Below are 24,905 nucleotides of genomic sequence, written 5' to 3'. Positions count from 1 at the left end.
GTTATTCTCTCTGACATAGATATCTGTTCTTGTCAGTAGGATAGTTATTCTCTCTGACATAGATATCTGTACTTGTCAGTAGGATAGTTATTCTCTCTGACATAGATATCTGTACTTGTCAGTAGGATAGTTATTCTCTCTGACACAGATATCTGTACTTGTCAGTAGGATAGTTATTCTCTCTGACATAGATATCTGTACTTGTCAGTAGGATAGTTATTCTCTCTGACATAGATATCTGTACTTGTCAGTAGGATAGTTATTCTCTCTGACATAGATATCTGTACTTGTCAGTAGGATAGTTATTCTCTCTGACATAGATATCTGTACTTGTCAGTAGGATAGTTATTCTCTCTGACACAGATATCTGTACTTGTCAGTAGGATAGTTATTCTCTCTGACATAGATATCTGTACTTGTCAGTAGGATAGTTATTTTCTCTGACATAGATATCTGTTCTTGTCAGTAGGATAGTTATTCTCTCTGACACAGATATCTGTACTTGTCAGTAGGATAGTTATTCTCTCTGACACTGATATCTGTACTTGTCAGTAGGATAGTTATTCTCTCTGACACAGATATCTGTACTTGTCAGTAGGATAGTTATTTTCTCTGACATAGATATCTGTTCTTGTCAGTAGGATAGTTATTCTCTCGGACATCGATATTTGTACTTAACAGAGTAGGAAAGCTATTCCCTGTGACAAAGATATCTGTACAAGTCAAAGTTTGATAGCTATTCTCTCTCTGATATATATATTTATGTACTTATCAAAATAGGATAACTATTCTCTGTGACATAGATGTCTGTACTTGTCATTGTGTGATAGCTTTTCTCTCTGACATATATATCTGTATCTGTCAGAGTAGGATGCGTTCCAAGTTCGTGTTTTTTTTCCAGATTTCTTATTTCATTTAATATAAATAGCATATATTTGATAAAAATATCATCTGAATATAGACCTTTTAACGTCTGCGAATATTTAACAGACACTAATATATATCAAAATATTTGGGAAGTGTAAAAGAAATCTCGATTATATATATATATATATCCATGTAATGAAAGAACATAAATCATATTAACTAATTTTGGGGTCTCTGCATTAACATTGTTTGAGCTAGACGGGGAAAACCGCTTGTCAACGACGATTTAACCCTCGAGATGGCACATTCATTTTGACGTTGATCAGTTGATGTCACCACGTCAACATCAGTGACTTCATAAAGGTCACATTTTGGGTGTCAGTTATACCGTCATATACTTCACTTTGCCTTGGTTAGTTTATATAGTAGTAAAAGTGACAAGTAAATGTAAATTAAAAAAAAATATTGACCGTTTTTCGTTCAATCTTCTTTCGTATTTCTAACCCACCTAAAATACGTGTGAATGAAACTATAAGCTTAAGGACAAATCTCCCATGAAATGTTGGAACCGCAATGCACCCTGACCTGAGAGAGATTGTATAAAGCTGTGGTATATTGGTTTGTGTCTCCATATATAATGAATCTCAAGTCCTTTTTATAGTTCTATCTGGCTGAAGCATTATGACTTAGATAACAACATTCACATTTTTACAATTTGTGATCATATATGTAACTAAAGGGCCACATTGTTTGTTCCCCTGAATGATATTGTAGAATGGAAGGATTACAATTACTGCTCTTATCATATGATCCTATGACAAACAAAACTGTATTTTTACCTACAATGATAGTATCCTTCCCTAAAAAAGACTGCCTTGCATGGTTGAGTTTCCCACCACAGATGTTTTCACTGTATTTTACTGCTTTCTAAACAACAGCAAATCGTCAGTAAACTGTTACCGGATTGGGTGTGTTGTACGGTGTCTTTGGTAGCTTATTTGGTAAAGTTACATACAATGTATACCTCTACCAGAAGGAGACACATGCGCTCTACACATACAAGAATACTGATCTTAATTTCGGCCATGTTGATACATTACGATCTTAGGATTAAAGATATTTGCTATTGCTATAAGTGATTTCTCTTCAGTGTTTTGTGACTCTAAAACTGGAATTTCGAATCGTTCATATTTCTAACAAACAAAAATTCATGGAAAATTAATGGATTTTTTAAAAATTACAGAAGGTGACATTTTCTTATTAATTTTATTATACAATGTTTTACATAGGCTTACAATATTTGCTTTTTTGGAAGTGTTTAAATCTATCTTCAAATTTATTAGACAGCTTGCTTTGTAAACAAAATAACAGCTATGTAATTATGTCCACTCTTTGTAAAAACATTTGTAAAAAAATCGAGTTTTGCCCCATGGAGCCGCGATTTTCATGTGTAGTTTCGCGTGATGCATTAGGTATAGTTCTATGTTTCCCACAGGGGTACTTATCCAGCGATAACAATTTCGAATGTGGCAAAGATTGTCGATTAATTGGTAAATATCTGATCCAATCACTTATCGCAGTGAAAGGAATTTTTGATCTTGCTTCATAAATTGGATTGATGTTTCAAATGTAGTATGTTATCAGTGAGTAATTAATCTTATTTCCGGTATCAGTTTGATTTATTTTTATTTACACACGACTGTAACCAAAAACGTAAAATAAAGATCATAACAACATTAGAGCGATATAAACCAATAGAAACAGATAACAACTGATCCAATCTACAACCTATTTACTTAAAATGATCGTTTTATGATAAAATATTTAGTAAGAAACAACATTTATAGAATACAGATCAATCATAGTCCTGCCCAGTGCTCCGGATCAATTCATATATATCCATGCACACTTTCATTCGCGCGGTTTATAGGGCAGATATAGGGTTAATAGATGGGAAGTTTCATGTCCCACTTTAGACCATGTTTGCATTACAAACTTGTCCACTGTGACTGACGTATGGGGTATAGAAGACAAAACAGGACGGAAGCTTTGCCGATGCATCCATCTTTATCGAATTCTAGATCACAGGGACGCTTTCAATCAACGAGAACATTTGGTCAAGAGTGATTGGGTATGGCTAAGCCTTTGTGATAAAAACTCTTGTATGACTGATAGACAGGGCACGCACACGAACGCGCCTAGAACACACAATGCTGTATTCTACTGGGTTTGGGTCAATCAAATTAAGTGTTGTGTCCACACAATCTACATCACATCACTGCTATAATCACCCATACTTAACGCATTTTCAATTGACATACTTTACCAACAGTTGAATGTTAAATTTCGATCATTGCGGATTGATATTGATTTTGGGGGAAAAGAGAACGTCTAGTGGTTTTGCAGTACGTGAATCACTTTCAAATCGTTTTATTTAGTATCGAATCATGCACAGTGTACACAACACGCATTCCTAGAGTATTGCACTATTTAATGTACTGAAGATGTAGACGAAATTATATAATGTAGACTCTATAGCTGATTATTTGGTGAAAATGCTCGGGATTTTAACTAAAATTTGATTCGAGAAAAAAAATGAGAAATTGTTAAATCATATATATCCTATATGTCAGAGAACAAAAAATATAAATCACAAGAACAAGTTTTTCTCGTTTTTAATTAAAACCAGGAAGATTTTGACCTCTTAAACAACTGGCTTTCTATGTTTGTCAAACTGAAATGCGAAACTCGACATAAAAGAACTATAGTCTTTTCCCTGTCATTCGCTCTTGTATTCATTCAAATGGGACACACCAAGAGTTTACACAGGACAATTTCCTGCATTTGTTTCCTACCTTAAATCCTCTGGATAGTTGTTGAATGGGCTCATCTATACTATATTCTATACTATACTATTCTAAGACGAGTTTGTATCAATAATATCAAAACCTTTTATTATTCAAACATCTGTGAGGGGTGCCTGTTCAGTAGTTGGAAAATCAACTATTGAATGAAGGAGTCTTAATTCGGGTACAAATAATACATTCTATGCATCTACGCACTGGGCAATAAAATCACAGCGATACAATATGAATGACACAGAACCCAACATAAAGAAGACTGCCTAAAATTTATTAATGTACAGAAATCCGAATTATATCGTACAAACTTAGAAAAAATCATTTTGACAAAATGGGCCAATATGTGGCTAACAAAAAGCGCCGGAATGACATGAAGTTTTCCTTACTAAAGTTTGCAGTTCAATATTGTAGTCCTACTCCAATAGAACGACATGTACTGGGACAGGGACGGTTTTTGAAATTATTTTGTGAGCATAAAAAATCATATTCAAGATACTTGTGATTAAAAATTGATACATTTTTGATATCCTGATATTAATCGTACCACTTTTATTGTGTTTGTGTCTAATCATGTTTTAATATGATAAAGGGATTGATATCTACACCATTTGTATTTTTCTCTCAAACTTGAAAAGCAGTATACTATGCGACTTTGGAATTAATGGAACGAAAATGTGAAAAATGATACTCATCTGTATTCATTGTCGAGGTAGAACACGTTTTGTAGACTAGTTTCAGTCTCACTTTCCTCAGTTATTTCCCTTGCGGAAGCTACATAGAAAATTAACATGTGCTGTTTTCCTTTGCTTTCGGGTGTTTTTTTTTAATTAATGACATACCTGATCATTTTATATTGATTTCAGACTTATCACAGCATTAGCATGGACAAAGTCCTCATTGTAGGCCCATATCAAAATCTGCAGGTCCGTCAGGAACTATAATTGAAATATAAACGAAATAAGTGAGCGGAGCGCAACCTGGCGGAGGGGAGAGAACTAAGGGAAGAGAACTAGTACTGGTCTACACCCTTTGTGACCTATTTAAATTACAGGTGTTGATTGAGCACGTAAGCATTGCATCTCTGTTGTCTACATTGGAATGCTGCTTGTGCTCTAGTACACTTAGGTCAACTGTCAAACGACCCCAGACATAAAAATACCATTACTAAGGTGTTAAACACCATATGTATATACTTGTTTATGAAATGCTGCAGTAGACGTACTCACCTATCACCGGAAAATATCAGACATAAATTGAAGGCTATAGCAGCGATAACATATTATGATGAATCACTTCTGGTGTTAATGTTACGATAAAAAGATTTTAAAAATCGGTCGGTAATTATGTATATTGATTGGAAGAATTCTACATACTTTCTATTTATAGTTCCAATTATTTGTCAGTTCCTGACAGTCTGTCAATGGTAATCTCATAATTTTGAAGCGTTTTTACGTAAGTGAAGACATTTATTTTTTGATTGATTAGTTGGTTTACACGGCGTGCTCTTCGCGTTATTTGCAAGTGCCATATACTGCAAACTAGTTTTCTTAAGCGGCTTCTTTCAACATGCGAAAATTAGCACGCGGAATTTAAATTTTGAAAGGAAATTCCTATCAATATAGAGCTATAGATATAAACTCGCAAATATAAACTAAATAAAATTTTCTTTCGATATTAAAAAAGTAAGGATAATTTTACTTTTTATACTTTCGAAAATTTATTTTGGATTGCTAGTTTCGCGAAGGTAAATCGCTCACGAAGGACAGTTGGTTTACAGTAATGTGATGATCATGATATATCGAGATCAGTCTAAAGGAGATGGACACCTAGATCTGCCACTGTCCATTTATAATCTCTAACACATGGGTATTCTAAGTCAACAGATCGCTGCCATTGTCCATTTATAACCTCTAACACATGGGTATTCTAAGTAAACAGATATATTCAATTCGAGTCCATGGTTTTTCACTGGGAGGAATGCTTGAAATATTTGGTTTGATTAGTTTAACGTCCTATTAACAGCCAGGGTCATTTAAGGACGTGCCAGGTTTGTTGGTGGAGGAAAGCCGGAGTACCCGGAGAAAAACCACCGACCAGCGGTCAGTACCTGGCAACTGCCCCACAAGGGATTAGAACTCGCGACCCAGAGGTGGAGGGCATGTGGTAATATGTCGGTACATCTTAACCACTCGGCCACCGCGGCCCCAGCTTGAAATAAAAACCAAATAGACATATATATACCAAACAGAGAAAGTACGGCTCTAGCATGTAACTAGATATACTTACGATTTTCATTGAGATCCCCTGTCACTGAATGGAAGTGTCGTTATGCTGATTTGTAGAAATGAAGTGGTTTATTCTCCATAATCATTGCAATACTATGCATATAGATGAGCGTGCGACACAGGCCCTCTTTTACACTTATGATATATACGTAGATATATTTCAGAAAGACCAAATCCAACTTCAAATGTCATCTTATGATGGTATCATGTTAAGTACACGTATTCATCGTGTAGATTGTGTTTGTTTGGGAGACTGTGAGTGGTTTCAGAGAAACACATTTCGGGCCTGCAGAGATTTCCTTTGCAGATTACAGCTACGCAAAAGTCAAAACCACACAGTCAACCACAGTGTAACGTACGCGTTGCGTAATTGCTTTAATGTACATCACAGCACCACAACTACCTTCCCACTTCCTACAGTTGTGCTATGACATATTCCAGGGCAAGCTCTCCCATTGTTCATTGCGATCCCCACATTCACCTCTATCAACGGCTCATGGACTGACCGTCTTTTGATCTCGTGTCACAGAATATTTCATCATGGTGATTGTTAAATAAACTGTACATTGCAACCCACCCCCCCCCCCCCCCTTCCATTACATATGACGTCACAATGATTGTTTTTGAAACGATGGATGTCGTATGCAAATCGTGACTATTTATTTACTACAAGTAAATTTAGTATAACCGCAAAATAATCCATAACTGTTTTGTTTAATATTGAATGATGGAATTTTACTATTTCAAAGCTGACTGTCATTTGTGAGAAAATAATACAAAATGAAACTTAAAATATGTAATAAAAATTTTAACATGAGTCCGAAATACGTTTTTCAAGAATCTTGAAATTTCCGAGGGCCGTTTACAAAAGTGAAATGTAGGGTCCGCAATGCATCCTTGGAGAGATTGATTCCAGGGGTGAATATGGAGAGTGTTAGTAATCCATGGAGTATTAAGGATAATTATATCGATAACAATTGTATTTGTTTATCTAAGAAAAATGAACTGTAAATCTCTTAATTTCCGCGAATACAATATTTCACGTTTTTGTTATATGCGACATATCCGTAAAAACCTAAATTCGCAATAAATCCTGCAATAAAAAAATCAGTTTTATACAATTATTCGTGAAAAATTTGAATTACAAAATTGTTCGCCAAAACGAAACAATGGAATTCGCTCCTGAAATTACGCTAAAATTCGTATTTAGCAAAAATAATGTTGTTTACAGTAAATTTGTTTACTTTTCTCGTCATAAATATAGAACAGATAGGCCATGCTTGATTTCAAATCCTGTTGACATTTAAAATCTTGTCAAAACCAAATTGGGATATAAAAAAACTTATGTAAATGAAATACCAGGCAATTAAAATACCGACAATTGATGAACTTTATTTTCACCAGTACAGTACTGAGAGCCAAGAAAATGTCGAAACTGTCATTGCTTTCATTCAACAACAAACTCCGTTAGATAAACGTAGAAATAACAACAATTTTTCCGGCTTGATTTTGTCGTTGCCCTTACTGTGAAAAGGATAAAACGTCTGTTGCACATTTGGCATTGCTGATAAAAATGCATGAGTGCAAAAAGGAATCCGAAACGTTCGCGGATGATGTTCTTTAAAAGATATCTAAATGTAAAAGGGAGACTCGCGAAGTCTTGTTTCATTACTGACATGTGTTTGAATGTATCGTATATTTGTGTTTTGTAGCTTTTAACTGTTGCGTAATTGAAGACACATAGGATTAACTTTGACAGACAACTTAAAGGTTCTATCTAAAGCAAACAAAGTGTGTTGGTGAAAGGATTTAAACTGGCTTGCTTTATTTCTGAAGCAAAAATAAGATATAGCAGACGAACTTCACCAGTAAATCTGTTTCTAATGCCAGAGTGGCTTACAAGTAATTATCAGGTTAGATTGTTACAATTGTTCCGTACTGTAAACCATTCTTCTTGCTGTATTTCTAAATTTCCCGATTTTTAATTCAAAACAGGTTCGTAGAGATTAATTTTCATGAAAACTAATGAATGATAATTTATCAATATTGTAAATGTTAGGCTATTTTTGCGGAGACAAACTTTCGTCAGTTTATTTTATTTACGAAAGTAAATCGCACGCGAAAGAAGGTTGGTTTAAGAATTTAATCGGGATATATGTTAGTTGTCAATCAATTTATTCCAAAAATCAAATTTGTATAGAAATGTGTCTTGATAAAAAAGTCATCTTATTAATAGTATAAAATGAATTTGAAAAAACACCCTCACTATAGCGAAAACAAGAACTAATCAGTATCTTGAACTAAATTACAATAGGTTTGAGTTTGGTTAACTTGAGTTTTATTCACCAACTATATAATAATTGATATGGTTTTAACATATTTATTTTATGGTATTTGATTTTACAACTGAATTGGCAACAACCTATCACTTATGAAATGTTTTGCTCATTTGTTAATGAAACTATCCGGTTCATTATTCTAAAAGTGCTTTGATATATTTAACGAATGACAGGAAAGATGATTGAAAATTCATTGTGCATCATTATATGCGTTTTACAAATTCAAAATTGATTTACCAATACAGGTACCGAATCGTGTGTTTGATTGGATTTTTTTTTCTTGATATATAAAAAATAATTTTCTAAGCACATTACAAGTTTTTTGAATTACTTTGTCAGAGACAGTATCTCACATCTTGTGAGGGTCATCTTTTTTGTTTGCTTTTCAAGATATAACATTAGCTGGAGGCAATTTGAAATACATTCGTTATGAACAATGGCAGTTTTACTGTAATAAGAGTCCAATAATTGTTTTAAATATTTCGACTAGCTCTACATGTTATGCATAATCATCCAACCAGACATATTTATTAGATTAAACTATTGTAATATAAACCAATGTATTTTTGTTTGATGTCTTGGACGTTTAAAAATGATAAAAGTGGTATTTTTAAGATGATAAAAACGCAATTGAAAACGGCGATCATGTTCCGCAATATTGTCTTAGTACACTCTCGGACAATTATTTTTATTGAAAATTTCTATTCACAAGGTGAATTTAATCGACGCTTTCTTTTAAGGAACTTAACTTTATATCCCCGCTTCCATAATTATTCAAAAATGTATCCTTCTTTAACACTTTTAATGATATTGGCATTTTTCAAGTTGCTGTCAATTAATTATTCTGGGGCTTTTTATGAGAAGCATTTCATCGACGCTTACGTTAAGGAAAATTATTTCCCACCTCAAAAATAATTCCCCTTTAAATGATATCGATCACAAAATAGCAACTTCCTTATATAAATCTGTGATTTGGCTCTTTTGGTAGTCCCTCTGATTTGCCCCACTGCCGTGAACTATGCATCGCAAAAACAAATTCTTCAAAGTTAACGTCGATCGAGAAACTTAAAAAAAAATACAAGGAATCTAAATTTTAGGGAAAGCATTTTGTATTTTACATATGCACATACACAGAGTTAATGATGCGAACAAAATGTCCGAAGGCAGCGGAACAATAATGATGTTGAAAACTAAACATCGTGTTTCCGATAAACTACAATAACATAATCTTTATAATAAATACTTTATATATAAATGTTAATTTTATCTTGTTTCGTACATTGGAAAATGAACAGCAACATTATCATTATGATAGATAATGTAAATATTATAAACGTTGATTTTATCTTCTTTTGTCCGTTGAGAAAATGTACAGCAACGTATCATCCATATGATTTTTGAGAGTCTAATATCCATTATTTTCGTCAAGATATGTGTGGTAAGATATATGTATATGTGCTTAATATGAGCACAAAATAAACATTGGTACATCGTTGTCTGTTATGTAAACTTCGAATTCCAAAACATCCATTCCGAATGAAATGATGGACAGTTGCGCGTTAACAATGTCATCAGCTACTGTATAGACGTTGACTGCTCGAGGAGAAAATTTCGATTTCGTAGAAAGAAATGTTTAAGTATTTATCACTTTCTAAAAGAAATTAAATATATATGTTATCTTACTCATAATTTCCAATTGATTCGCAGGGATCTAATTTTGCGAAAATTCAAGTATAGTGAAATTTTATCCTCGCAAATAACAGCAACTATACAGTACTCAATTTAACGCAAAATCTCGTGCAATAAAGTTGTTGGTTTATCTGCGTCGGCACAACTCTTTCTTGAACACAATCTTATGAAAGGCGTTGCGAAATTCTCTGTTGAACACTGTGTATATGATAGGGTTTAGTGCCGAGTTGCAGTAGCCGGCCCAGAAACACACAATGAACACAGTTCGAGGTATGCATTTGCACAAAGAATCGATGATGTAAATTGTGAAGAACGGAAACCAGCACAATATAAAGGCCGCCATGACAAGTCCTAGAACAATTGTCGCACGTCTTTCTCTTGCTTTTGCTAATTTCTTTTTCTGTTTTTCCAGTTCGCTCATGACATCATTTTCCTTTTTCGGTGAGTCTTTCTTCGTCGGGACACTAAGTTTTCTAGCCTTGCTTTCTTGAACAGGTGGCTTACAAACCTCTGTTTTTGTCTCGCCGTTGTCAGTTCTTGTAACAGAAACCGCCTTTTCATTGCTCTGCTTATTCACAGTACCATTAATAACCACGTTGTCATCCTCACTGGGATTTCCATCATTTTTAGCTTGATTATCGTTAATTTCTACTGCGTTATTTCCTGGGATTAATTTCGTCATTTCGTCCGGATTAGATCCGTCTCCGTTCCCGTTGTTTGTTTTCTCCTTGTCGGCAGCATCATTCACAGGGATAGGCTTATCGTACATTGGCCAGGTGCTTTCGTCATCCGAATGCGCTGTTGCACATTCCATGATCATTTTGGTATCCGGTCGAACTGTCTCAATAGGACTCATCATGGGTTTTAGTTCTTGTTTATTCATTGTTTTCTCCTCTTTGACTGATTTCTTCTTCTTTTCTTTCTTTTTAGTATCTTTCTTGTTTCCACGTCGTGCTCTCAGCTTAGCTTTTCGATAAATTTGGAAGTAGACCATTACCATGATTACTGCTGGGATATAAAACGAACCCATTGCGGAATATATTATATATCCTATTTCCGAACTGACGTCACATAGGGGGTAATCTGTGACTTGAAGAGGATTTTTCCAGCCGATTAACGGTGGAACACAAATGACCGTTGACAAAAGCCATACTGAGGCAATCATGAGAACAGCTCGTGCTGGCGTTCTAAAATGTGTGTACGTGAGGGCACGAGTGATGCAGAAGTACCGGTCGATGCTGATGAGACATATGTTTAATATGGACGCTGTACACAAAAATACATCTATGATTTTCCACAGATCACACCACACGGGGCCAAAGTACCAATAGCCCATCACTTCATTCGCTAACGAAAACGGCATGATAACCAAACCGAGAAGTGAGTCGGCCAAAGCAAGTGACGCTATGAACCAATTTTGTATTGTCTTCAGGTTGCGATCTGTAAAAACGGCGACCACGACGAGAAGATTTCCAAAGATGATGAGGATAATGATGACGGAAATGATGAGCACAGTAACGATGAGATGAGGAAGGGCATAGCCTTGCGGTCCAATAAAATCCGACGAGTTCGTCGATGACAGGTTTACTGCAAACTGTTGAAGTTCCGAAATTAGAGGCATTGTCCTTGGTCTTAAATCAAAGCGAATAAATCTTCTTATCAAACAGTCGTATATCAATGCTGGTCATACGCAGAACCACAGTTCAGAAACACAAGAATTTTACTTCTTAAGTTTTAGGTTAATCAGAATACGTCTGTCAGCAGTTTGTTGCTGCTTACTTCATATTAATTGTTGTAATGGGGAAATAGCGCGGAACGAAATTCTTTAGACGTTATATCAAATCCTAAATCAGCTATATTACAACAGTCCGTAAACAACAGCAGATCACTAATGCAGTCAAGTGCGTCAGTTATCATGACTTACAATCAATCGGATTTCACTCCGGCGCTGTGTTCCATCTTTTCCAATTATCTCGCAGGAGCTTAAGGATGTTTTTGTGTAACAGAATGCTGATAGAATTAAAGGTCTTATTGCAGAGCGTATCCGATATTATTCGTAGCTTACAACTAATTCTGATGTTGGCAGGTGGTTCTTGATATATCCACAAATCTACCTAGCTGAACGTGTGTAAACTGCTGATATATAAATGTCTTTGATATCACATCAGACTAAACCCGTCAGGGGGCGATTGGTCCTTTTTAGTTCAGATAGTGATGCGCTTATGCCGTTGTTCGATAAAACAACACGTGGAAGGCTAAATATTCAGAGGCAAGGTTATCATGGATCTGCACAGTGGTACGATCTTCCACTAAATTTGTTTGTTGGCAAATACTTTTTCAAAGGCAATGTCCTTAACTCCCAACGCAAGCATCAATTTATAATAGGATCGTTCAGCTGATACTAGAACTTTAAGTGTTTTGTTGAAATACCAAAACGCTTTTAGATTTCTCGGTTGCCGGAAGATTTGTGTAACACTTTTAAAAATGTCGCTCCACGGTTTAAACAATTATTGTTCTAATTCCACAGCAGTTTTTTTAATTGCTGTGATTTCTTTTTGTTTTTCTCCCACGTCAACGAATACCAGACCTGAAACACCAAGATAAATCGTTCAGTTAAGTACGGCTATGAATTAGCTTTAATTTGGATCTGAACATGACAAACGCTTGATTACAACGAAGGTCGATCGTTAATTCACACCTCCGTAACTATCCTAACGCTTCTAAAAACAAGCGTATGATTTAAGATTATTTCACTTTAAAAACACTTTGTGATGGCAACATTAATTATTCTTTTTCGAACGTGTCAAGACAAGTTAGCGATAACGCTTATTCTCTGTAGCATTGTAAATACTGGACTTTTTATTTCACATATACTTATATGTACCTACCTCGCGTATGTATATATATATCCTTTTATCAAGGAGGGAGTCCCCTGTAAAACACAAAACCAAATATTAATAAACATCCATATCACTCTTTCTTAAGGTGGTGCATAGTTTAGAAGGAATATTAAACATTTTATGTGCCATAACAGGGTAAACATTTTGACATGTTATTTTTCATCGGTAATCGGTAGAAAAACATAAGTTTTGACGAATTGAGGTGTGAATTTCCAGTACACAGACAAACATGTAGAATATCTCGTCACTCTCTCTGAAGGTGGTGCATAGTTTTGAAGCTATTGGTGCCATAAGTACGCGGAACTTTTGACATGGTATTTTTTTAATCGGTAATCTATAGAAAATCATTAGTTTTGATGAATCAATCAGTGAAAATTATTGAAAGGCACAGACTAACAAGAAGTATACCTCATAGATAATACTAACGTAACAAAAGATGCGCTGTAAATATAAAAGTTTTCTCGTGTTCTATGAATAGTACGACGTCATTTTAAAATTACAAATAACACTGTATAAATGTAAAATTAATTTAAAATTTAGACCACAATTTGACTTCTTGGTTTGACCATGTGTACACGTTTCACCGCACTGTTGAGGTAAATAACGCATTGTTTTGACAATGATGACAATTTTCAGCTCCTATTCAATTGTTGTAAGTATTGCAATTTTCAAAATGTTGCGATTGCAATTTTATCAGTTTTCTTCAAAAACATGGGCCTAGCAAATGATCAGTGATATATCAAACCTCGTGTTGGCTGTCAACATTCGGATTTAATAGATAAAATTTTACACCAGGGACATCTGAACTATAACAGACCACATAAACTGGATTACATGCCTTAGTACCAATTCTCTCCGCTAGGCTGCGCTCATAAATACTATTTTGTAATTTCGGAGTGAAGCCAAGCGGAGAGAAATAAAACTACGGTATGTAATCCAGTCTACAGACAACACCACTACTCCAAAAAGCTTAATCGGATGAATATAGAATGATCATACACAGCCCGCATTTGGTAATTTAAATAATTCATATCGTATTTTATTTCCTCGTGGACATCAAAAAGTGCAATGACAATCCACAACAAAGAATCAATTAGCAGATTCAAGAGTCTGACAACAACAACAAAAAAGTCAAATTAATTTCAATCATGTCTGTCGCGACATAATACCAGTGATCAAAGAGATTTCCCTCAGCCCTGTACATAATACGTATGGATATAGACTTGTGTGTTTCTTTACAATGTTCTACGTCCTCCCGGTAGTAATCTAGTTGAAGCATGTCTGAGCCCATCTTAGTTTTGTAATTTCCTCTCTCCCGCAGTTCTGTTGGAACGATCGCGATATTTTGCTTTCCTCAGCCTTTGTTGTTATGGTCTCTACGACAAATCAGCGGCAGCAGACAAAATTATAATGCAAAGGCCATCACAAACTACAAGAGCAATTTAATATGTTTTTGCGTGATTTTAATACAAACCCCGTGAGATAGACTATTATAACTGCAGGTGCTAATACAACCGCTAATATATTTGTTCGTACCTGCATTGCACATTCAATAATCTCGCTGCCTAGCACGCAAACACAAAGTCTCATTCCTTCGCTCGACACATACTGCTCATGCATGGAAGATATCTAAAACGCGGAATACTGATGCGGATATTATGTAGACAACACATATCTTTTTTTCATGGTTTTATTGGGTAGTTAATTTATCGATGATAAACAAGATATCGAAACAAATTCCATGTCAGTAGTTCTTCAGCGTCTGTTTATTTCCACAAGTAACCTAAAAAATGGGTTAGCGTTGAAATGAGTTTAAAGTGAGATAATTACAAAAGAAGATGAAAAAATTACAAAATTCTGTTGTGATTGTTATTTGTCATTGTCTCCCAGCTCATCTCGTATCCATCCTCGTAACAGCTACTAAAAGCTCACAAATGGACCTCCATATGTGTAGTTATAATAATTGCTATCGGACTTAATTCTCTCTAGAGATGCTTTTAATAGTGTTGAATTATTTCTAGCATGTTTCTTCTCGACCTTGATAAACAATCATCTTATTTGCAATATTGGGCCTGTCATCGATAATGGTGTTTTTATTACAAGTTCTATGGAGAGAAAAATAATTACTAACATTACAATCAAATTATATTGATGGTAATAACCTCTCCATTGATGTAAAAACACAAAGGAATATTGAATTAAATACCAAGCAAACAACAAGGAAGGTATTATCCAATTTTTGTAATGTTTAAATTCGTGCGCCTTGTTGTGAGTGCAAACTCGATTTTTTTCAAGTGTAAAGACGTTTTCTTTGAAGGTTTTGTAACAATTACTCAGTGTCAAATATTTTAGATGATCCGTCATATCGTTCATTAATTGTACAGTTTGTTATAACGTTCGATTTTTTTGGCTGTTTAGTAATTTTTAAGCTGTTTTTTTAATTATATTTACTTAATTTCAATTTTTATTTTAATAAAGGAATTTCATAAATACAAGATCACCATAGAAATGCAATACAATAAGTTAAGAAAAACCCCTGAATATAAGATTTTCTATAAACACCTGTAATTGTTTCTATAGATAATTTTAAATCATGGAATTCATTGATTAAAGTTAAATAATGTTGAATGTTACAAAAAGAAATAATCAATTGATCTGTATTTAAGTTAAGAAATTCCATAAATTTAACGTTGATGAAATTGGGGCCCGGAGGTACACAGTCAGTTGTAGAATACCAGACACCTACATATTAGGCAGCCGGAACCAAGAGGTCGATGGCTCAAGAAATACGTCAAATGTTATACCAAGTCTAGGACCGCGACTTTTGACAAGGAAGGCTAAAGATAGAATGTCAGTCACCTCCACAATTTCGAAACCTTGGCCCAGAGATAGAGAGCTAGTGATAGAACGTCAGATATTTTACCCAGTCTAGAACCGCAATTTAGAGGGAGGCCATGGATAGAACGTCAACTGCTATACTCAATTTAGAGGAGGAAGATTCGTGATACAATGTCAGACGCATTAGCAATTTAGTATCCATGACCTAGAGAGAGAAGGCTAATGGTCGGGTATCAAATGCGGTACCTACATCACAACTGCGTCTGAGAAGTGGAAAGCTAACATTGCGTTACACAAAAATCACCGATACGCAAATAGTAATACTTTTAGGATATTTTGTACAAAACTTTTATTTTGAATTACAAACAAAAACTGTTCCGAACAAAATTATTTTGCTAATTAGTAACTTTGAAGATTTTTACATTTTACATGCCCTTTCCATCACTATTGTCTAATACCTTCACTTAGATATGGAAATATTGAAATGATCAAACAACTCCGGGAAATGACGTGCGATAACTCTTAAAACACATTATGCTTTAAAACAACAAAATGTTATTGTAAGCCTATAATTAATGAAACGATGTTGCAATTATCCTTCAACCAATTCAATTATTAAGTATCATGTCTTGATATTTATGCAATCACAATATATTTTGGAAGTGATCAACTCGGGTACTTTGATCTACTGAAACACTCATGTTATTGCTAAATTAGCACTTCAGCATGCTCCTAGCCTAGAATCGGAACATCTCAGCTCGCCGAATAATTAGCTCACTATATTTGCAAGGCGTCACCATTGTCATTATACAATACTAGTAGTGTATAGCTTGTATTAACATGTTAACATGGTCTTTCTTGGAACGATGAAAATGGTCAATAGTCTAGTTGTATTTGATCTTGATAACTAAGGCGATTCTGTAAGCGTGTTTATGAAAGTTTCCCGTTATCACGATGAACTGCGCTGTCTGACTTTTGATTCAGTAACAACATGCAACAAATCGACACATGAATAGCGTCATCAGCTGATAGTTTCCGGTGACAAGAGGGATCGCGAGATTTCGCTCCTCTCATCAGTAACATCAGCTGTAATGCCAGCGAATTATCGACCGCTCAAACGTCCCAATATCATTTGTTCTCAACAGGGGTTCGTCAACCTGCAACGTCATTTCCGGTATCTGATCTGACAAGCGCTTCTGTAAATGAATTATCGCTAACACTGTCTGTAATCCTGCCTAGATACAGAGAGTAAAACGGTATATCAACACTCAACGTTTGGATAAGACACAGTCGATCTCATGTAATGTTAGTTTGGTAATTCATATAAATCGCTTCCAGCGAATACAATGTATCAAGATTTGGTACCTCTGCTGTAGCCCGATGTTGAGGAAGATATAATGTCCTTTGTAAGAAATTTAAGGTAGATTAAGATTGGTATTTGGTTAACTTTATCATATAAGAAATTTTCCTTGCAAATCAGCCAAGATAGGTCAGGAATTTTGCATTAACGTCAAAATCACCTGGAATTGTTTTATCGGCTTTCACCATTTCGCTCCTGTAATGCGGAGCCAAAACCGGTAAAAATATCTTTATCAGGATTTTACGTTTCGGACATACTTCCGTACCAATGTAAATTCAGTGATCTTAACAAGACATTCTTTTTCTTTTCAGGATATACACCTCTGAGAAGTCAAAATTTTCTTCTATTAAACTTTTTTTCTCATATAGATTTTTGGAAATAGGAGTTCATACCATACAAGAAAATGGAAGAAAACACATATGTCGGTGTGCTTGCTTTTGAGCTATTGTCACTCAAAGATACCAAGTTGACAAAATCTTAGATTTTTGGGGAATTTTGCCGTTTTGACCATATACACAAGAGTTTAAAGCCATAATTTCCTAATGAGATGTTTGATATGTATGGAAGTTTGAAGTATTTATTTTCCTGTAGTCTTCTTTAAAAAATATACAAGTTTTGATTAATAAGACTCATATTTTCTCTCAGAATAACAACATATGCTACCCCTACCCCTTAATTTTGAGCTACAAAATACACCATTTTCAGCCATTTTTGCCAAATTTAACCCTTTATAGAAACAGTTGTGGTATTAAAATTTTGTTAATATTTTGCATATCAATAGGGAATGGGTTGTTCTTTCTAAATTAGGCAGAAAAATAGGGGTCAGTGTGCTTACTTTTTTGCCCCATTTGAATATGTGTTATTTTTCAGTATTTTAGAGTAAAAAATAAAAGTGCTCAAATTACCATTAAATGTAAAAATAAAGTGATAAAAGCGTATCACTTCACGCAATAATGCTCAATATTTTCATAACCACGAACCTAGTAAAGATTTACAGCAAAAATTAGCTCGATACAGCTAAAAATGCTGGTGCAGTGATGATTTCAGTAAAAACAATTTCAATAAAAAATGGTTAAACTATGGCTCTACTAAAAGAGGAAAAAGACACGATTTCAAAATGGCCGCCAAATGAGCCATTTCTTAAAATCCCTGTATAAAATAATCTACTGAATATAGAAATGTAATTTTTCGACAAAATTTGCATCTGGCAACTTGCTACAGATATTGATAAAATATATTTGAAAATCTCATAACTTCTTTGATCTTTGTCGAAACGAGACTTCAACGGGACTGAAACCTCATAAAATACATCCTTAAATGATAAATCGATGCCTATTTAGTTCCATTACATAATTCTCCTGATATCCGATGGTTTTTTCACTAATGTTATGTTACCTGGAGCGCTATGCATTGGCTGGGAATTCATTGTAACGTCATGACTTGGCGGCAGTAACAATGACGTCAGAACCTTCGCAGTCGTAGTTAAAGCGCAATTAAATCGACGTTAATAATCAATGTAATAGTTTTGGGGGCATATTTCACTAATGTAGTATAAACTGGAGCGCTATGCATTGGCTGGAAATTCATTGTAACGTCTTCATTGTAAAGACTTGGCGGCAGTAAAAATGACGCCAGAATCTCCGCAGTCGTAATTGAGAAATTAAATCAACGTTAAAAATACCGAAATAATGAAAACCGCGAAGATGAGTTGGTTTACAGTAATACTAAAACAAAACTCTGATGTTTTCAAGCGGATAGAACCAATGAAGGCTTAAACAAAATGTCATATATCTGTTTTCGGTGGCTTTGTATGAGGTTCGCTTGCCTGTTTCTCAACCAACAAAACAAATCCCTCGTCGACTGAACTGCAATAGACGTTCATTGCTGTCGAACATCTGTCCAAAAGCATCTAACATAATGATAATACCCTTAGGGATATCGTTTGTTAATCAGACTCACTCGTTATTCCACTGTCTTGTAGGCACTTTGAAAATGTATCATTTATACGATATACAACAGACAGTTAGTCAATAATTGACATTTTGTGGGAGATTATTAACCAGGAAGGAAGTTGAAGTTTTGTGGTGAAGATCATCAATTATTCTACCGACAGTAATGGAGTTTTAATAACTCTACTGAGTGATTTGTCGGATGCATAGTTCAAAACACCAATGAATTAAAAAGATTGATAAATTTATCAAGAAACCATAATCAATATGCCGTAACAGAATGACCTAATTTATTTTATACAGATTTTATTTTTTATTTATTGTTTTTTAAGGTTTTTTTTTTCTTTTTTTTTTTTTTTTTTTTTTTTTTTGGGGGGGGGGGGGTTGCAGACCTAACTTTGGTAAAACTGTGCTTTATATAGGTACTGTTAAGAAATTTTTTGGCGGCTTCTAAATTTAGCGATTTCTGTTTTCAAGACAAGAGTGCGATGGTTAGTATTCGCGGATTTAAAGATTGAATGTACATCATTAGCAATATACTTGATATAAATATCAGTTTACGTAGATAAACTTAAGTGAATTCACTTTGATCGTAAGATTTGCTAAAGTAAATCGCACGTAAAGTGAAGTTGGTTATTTCTGTGATTTTTTTTTGAGTATTCGATTGCTGTAATGTTAAATTGATGGCTGTTCATAGCCATCAATTATATGACTAGATAAGCATTCAGATATGAAAACAAAGCTACAAGCATTAAGAACCTAGAATAAATCTCACACAAATTGCTAGAAGTTTCAATACCAGTAAAATTATTCAGAGTTATTTAGATTAAAGAAAAATGAGATGATTCTTAAGCCAAATAGATTATTGAATAAATTTGCAGGCGTGTGAGTGTTAGCGATAATCTTAAACATAGTAACATTTCTTTGATAAAAAGGTTTAGGATTATAAACACATTATAGATAAACAGACAACACTTTTGTTTGATAGATATGGATATTTGTGTCGATAAAACATGCATATCTTTTTACTGCTGAGACAAAGCCTAAGCATTTATATTGTATGTTGTAAATCATCGATATTTAAAAATAAACGTTTAAACTCTAAAGATATTTGTCATTCATAAAATGAAAAGGGAAAATTAAGCTACCACCATCATTGCATACTTGTTAGGCACTGATAGTTATCTATGAATTGTGAATATTATAATGAATGTTTTAAGACTCTTTCATATGTGGATATTAAGAATAGAGATATTCTATCCGGGGGTCACAAAATGTTGAACCCTATGTTTATAATTTCTAAAATATCAGCAAAAAGAAAAGAGCTCATTTTAAGAGACAGATGATTCACAAACGACAACGAAAACAAAAGAGCTCATTTAAATAGACAGATGAATCGGTCTAGTAAAACACCAGACGTGCCGAAAGTTTCTCAACATTTTGTGATCCCGAGTAATTTTCTCTCATACCTAGACGTTTTAGTACAATATTACAATGATTTTTACTCATAAATTTTAAGAAACATGGATATTGCATACTATGCTATATATAACAAATTCTTATGGGATTTGATATCATTACAAATACCGTTCGTTGGTAACCTCATTTACCAAATTACCTCTATCTAATACGATACACACTATAAAGGAAAATTATCTATTTTCTTGTGGAAACTAATTGATCACTGACACAGTATCCATCAGAGATATAAGATCATCGTATGCTAACGTTGGGGATGATTTACAGTTTCGGATAAATAAGCCGTGTAGCTGACACCGTTTGAGCTTAAATGTGATAAATGCAGCGAGAGCAATGAGCAAGTAACGCTACCAAGTGAACATCGTTGGCCACAAGGGTCGGCCGGCGGACTTTGTTAATACTGATCAATGTCAGTGGTCATTCTCGGACGTGGTATTGAAAGAACTAACCAATTATAGGATAAATACGGAATCAAAATTATTGGGGCGCCTCTTGAATCAACAAGGCTACCCTCAACATGACCTCAGTGTAAACTCTAGCATGACACCTACATTCTGAAATCTACATTTATATGGAGGTAGGCTTATCCCATCAAACGTCAAAAGCAAATATTAGTGCCAAAACGATGTACATAAAAATGTTCAGAAAAACACGTTTATAATGAACGCGCCTTCAACTGATATTCATTTCATGTACATGTAAAAGTTCCTGTAATATATTTGTAATATACGTATAACGAATTATATATATATGCTTGTAACGAAGTAATGTCGTTGGTTCCTGGAATTTCTTTATCATCTTGTTTTGCTGTATGTCGGCAACGAATAGGCGATCTTATAATCTCGAAGTTTGAAAAGCTATAGATAATGTCGGAATAATTGTTGTGAGAACATCGCTTCATATTAAAGTAGGCATTTAAAAAAATCAGACATGTATTTATTTTACTACGATATTTAGTGGCAATATTTTGCAAAGACAATTGACAGACTTGTTTTTATTGCTAAACAGCTTATCAACAGCAAAAGTTATTTTGCAATAACCTTTTGTGCAATGTTTGATTTGCCTGTGTTCTGGAGGCTTTAGATAATTCGCATTGTGTCTCCATGTGATAATGGAAACTCGCTTATCTGACAGTGTTACATGCATGTACTTGATATTGCTATACTGGATACGATATACCACACTGGGTCAACTATCTGCGATAAGCTATGATAGGAGTAGAAAAAGTCCGTTTAAAAAACAGACTTTCCTCATGTCGATAATTCTAGATAAGTTATTAGGAGACAAGGGAATGAGCATTGCGTAACCTAATCGTAAAGCTGTCAGTTCTCTGCAACAGCGTTTATACATTTTACATGTGTACTAGATTCCCTCAAAAATGAGAAGGGAACTTTCTTTACTTTAAAGAGGAAATATACACAGGTTTACTACAACCTTTATTCAACTAAACTATTGACGCGTAGGTTTTGTTTTGTAGAATCCGGCTTAATTTGAATATATTCATCTTTGACGGATCCTATATATGTGCGGTACAGAGCTGTGAAGAGAAATTAGTAAAGGCATTTGTGTTTTGTATGTCGTTTGTAGTATTACATCTTGAAATGTCCATTTGAATAGTTCAGACGAATATTTCCGGACTAGAATCATCGATACAACCCGTCGATTGCTAAATGCTAATACCAACACTTTGAAAATGGCCCACGAACGAATAAAGCAAAAAAAAACATTTCCATCAATTCATTTTATGACTATGTTATTTCGTTGGATGTAGTTTTCATTTACGAAATAGATTGCCCTGATCATGAAAGCAGTCATTATCCCTTAGCTGCTAAAGGTTGTGATAGCTAAGTACGGAGTAATGCTGCTGCCAAAACGGAATTACAGGGTCGTGGAATATATGAGATGGAATGAAGCACGCCTTATTGCCGCGGCCTATATAGACAGTACCGTCAGTTGGAATGTCTTGTTGATGATTGCTGACATAGCCCTGTATTAAGGTCGATCCGGGAGAAGTCCGGAGAATTGGTCAATAATGTCCGAGTCATTTACTTTAATGGTGGTCACTAGTGTGGTATGGACCGTCCCTAAGCCCTCGCCATGTCTGCGAAACATGTCGCCGTACAAATGTCATTGATGTTTGCCATCAACTTCCGTTTATCCGTAATTATTTGCTATCCTTCATGGTGATAGTTTAACTTTGTAGAAAGACCAAGGCTTTACATTTATATGTACTTATATCTATGATAGGTCGAAAGTATCATCTTATCGCTTCAAACTATAGTTATCTCAATAACGAGAATATTTTTGTGAACCACGACGGCTGTCTATGATGCTTGGAAAGATATCATTATTTCTGTGTCAGCAATCAATAAGACATTAAATGTCTTATCTTTAGAGATTTATTTTTCCTTTTTTTTCGCGATCTATATCAGGAATTATATGTATTCTTTCGATAAGACAGTCGAGATTAATGAAACGTTCGCATGTTATACCCCATATTATAACGATATCCCTTAATCTGCAGTTGACGAATATAAAAAAATATTCCAATCACCAGACGGTCTCGTCTGCCACTACTAGGACTTCTGCTAGACATTGTAATAAGTTTGTAGAACGATGCTGTCTTCAGCTTTGGTCCCTCTAGAAAAGTCACTAACGAGACGTATATGCTTTATTTGCATCATGGTAAATCATTGTTGATATATTCCCACGAGTTCCATATCAGACATCTTTTACAGCTTACACAGACTACCCGGTTAATGACCTTGATATGTACTTTTGTTAAGAGTACCTCATTAGGAATAATTTCAGTGTTATATAGGTCAATTGGACACAAGTTGTCTCGAATTATTAACAAAGTCCTGATTTCGATAGACACCATTGGGAATTCTGGTGAGAAAAAAATCCTGATATTACTAACAAATTGGTGGCCTCAGCAGCTGGATTCGTCATTAGCTGAAAACACGGAATGGAGAATCTATCATTTCAAGTATACGAAAACTATTCATAAATATCTGTCACCCATGAATACAACCATTTCCAAAACAACTTCACTAATGATAATTGAATTGCACCTTATATGATATAATACTTTCGCAATGAATAGTCATTATTCAGAGTTTTTTGTAGTCATATTGCTTGCAGTTTGCTAGCTTGGCCTTAAATGACCTTAGTTGTCAATGGGCCGTAAAACTCAAACAGACAAACTTGCAGTATGCCTTTGTACCGTACAGAAATATGTATATTTCAGAGCGCCCTTGTATTTGACAGTCGACGAGAAAGAACATTAAGAACAATCATCTGAAATAACTCAATTCGATACCGGGCACATGTTTCTCTGATATACAACAGGTGAATATCTAGGCCTGGGTAATTAGTCACTAATCATGTTATGATATACACATTATATAAATAAGTCGGAACACTTATTTGCGCCAGGATACATATGCACCATTGAATGTCTTTATGACTGTCAATATCCGCCCAAGTTGGCACACAGTCACTATTTTTTAACTCCGATCTTTTCTATTTTTCCTACCGCACGTAAAACATTGCTTCTTCCTCATCCAAATTTTATTTGACTCTTTTGCGTTCATATCATGCTACCTTTATTACTAAACGGTGACTGTGAAGTTGTATTTTATAAGAGTTAACTGGAGTTATAAGAAGGCTTTTGGTTATCTGTTGCAATTGAAGTTAACACGGTTATACGGATGCACTTACCGATCTAGTTTTCACACATCCCTGGTATTGTTTTGGTTTTGTTTGATCGATGTATCGTACTTTTAAGAGCCAGGGTCATTTAAGGACGTGCCAAGTTTATAAAGTGGGGAATATTTGGAGAAAAAACACCGACTTTCGGTTAGCACCGAACAGCTACCGCACATCATATTCGAACTCGTGACCCAGGGGTGAAGAGTGAAGGTAATCTGGTCATCTTTAAACCACTGGACCACCGCGACACCTCTTTGTCACACATGACATTGTAACATAAAGATGACTTTAAGGGCACACTGATGCAAAACTTTTTGCGATGGATGTGACATCACAGTGGTGACAAAAGAGGTTTCATAATGTTTTACTGTACCTACGAACATTGAAACTTTCCAAGACGAAAAATTTTCGCGACTATATATGGACGCTAAAATTAGCTTGTTTACAGTATGTAGTGAATGAATGCCGATTTATCGTCATTTGTTAACTGTTATGACTTGTAAGTTCGTCTGTTTTAAACGCCATTCACTACGATAGAGTGACATGATGTCTTGCCAATACTTATTATTTGATATTAAACACATGTTACTAATATTAATATTAAATAACTACAAAACAACACGA

The 24,905-nt window shown here is 34.7% G+C and overlaps 1 protein-coding gene across 1 annotated transcript; it reads right to left on the bottom strand.

Annotated features, from left to right (window-relative positions):
- Window positions 1–9,478: 9,478 nt before the first annotated feature.
- LOC138335187 (alpha-2A adrenergic receptor-like) lies at window positions 9,479–12,975 on the bottom strand. The gene is made up of 2 exons (XM_069284165.1): window positions 12,930–12,975; window positions 9,479–12,628 (listed from the first exon to the last, which is right to left on the bottom strand). The coding sequence occupies exon 2, from the start codon at window positions 11,660–11,662 to the stop codon at window positions 10,169–10,171; it is 1,494 nt and encodes a 497-aa protein (XP_069140266.1). The 5' UTR covers window positions 11,663–12,628; window positions 12,930–12,975; the 3' UTR covers window positions 9,479–10,168.
- Window positions 12,976–24,905: the final 11,930 nt, after the last annotated feature.

This window comes from Argopecten irradians, chromosome 11, assembly GCF_041381155.1.
Source record: "Argopecten irradians isolate NY chromosome 11, Ai_NY, whole genome shotgun sequence".
NCBI classification, from domain to species: Eukaryota; Metazoa; Mollusca; class Bivalvia; order Pectinida; family Pectinidae; genus Argopecten; species Argopecten irradians.
The sequence above is the reverse complement of the archived record's forward strand: the minus strand, read 5'-3'. Positions and strand labels throughout refer to the sequence as shown.

Excerpts from the sequence above, each read along its gene's own strand:
- LOC138335187 (XM_069284165.1), bottom strand. The coding sequence starts at position 11,662 with ATGCCTCTAATTTCGGAACTTCAACAGTTTGCAGTAAACCTGTCATCG.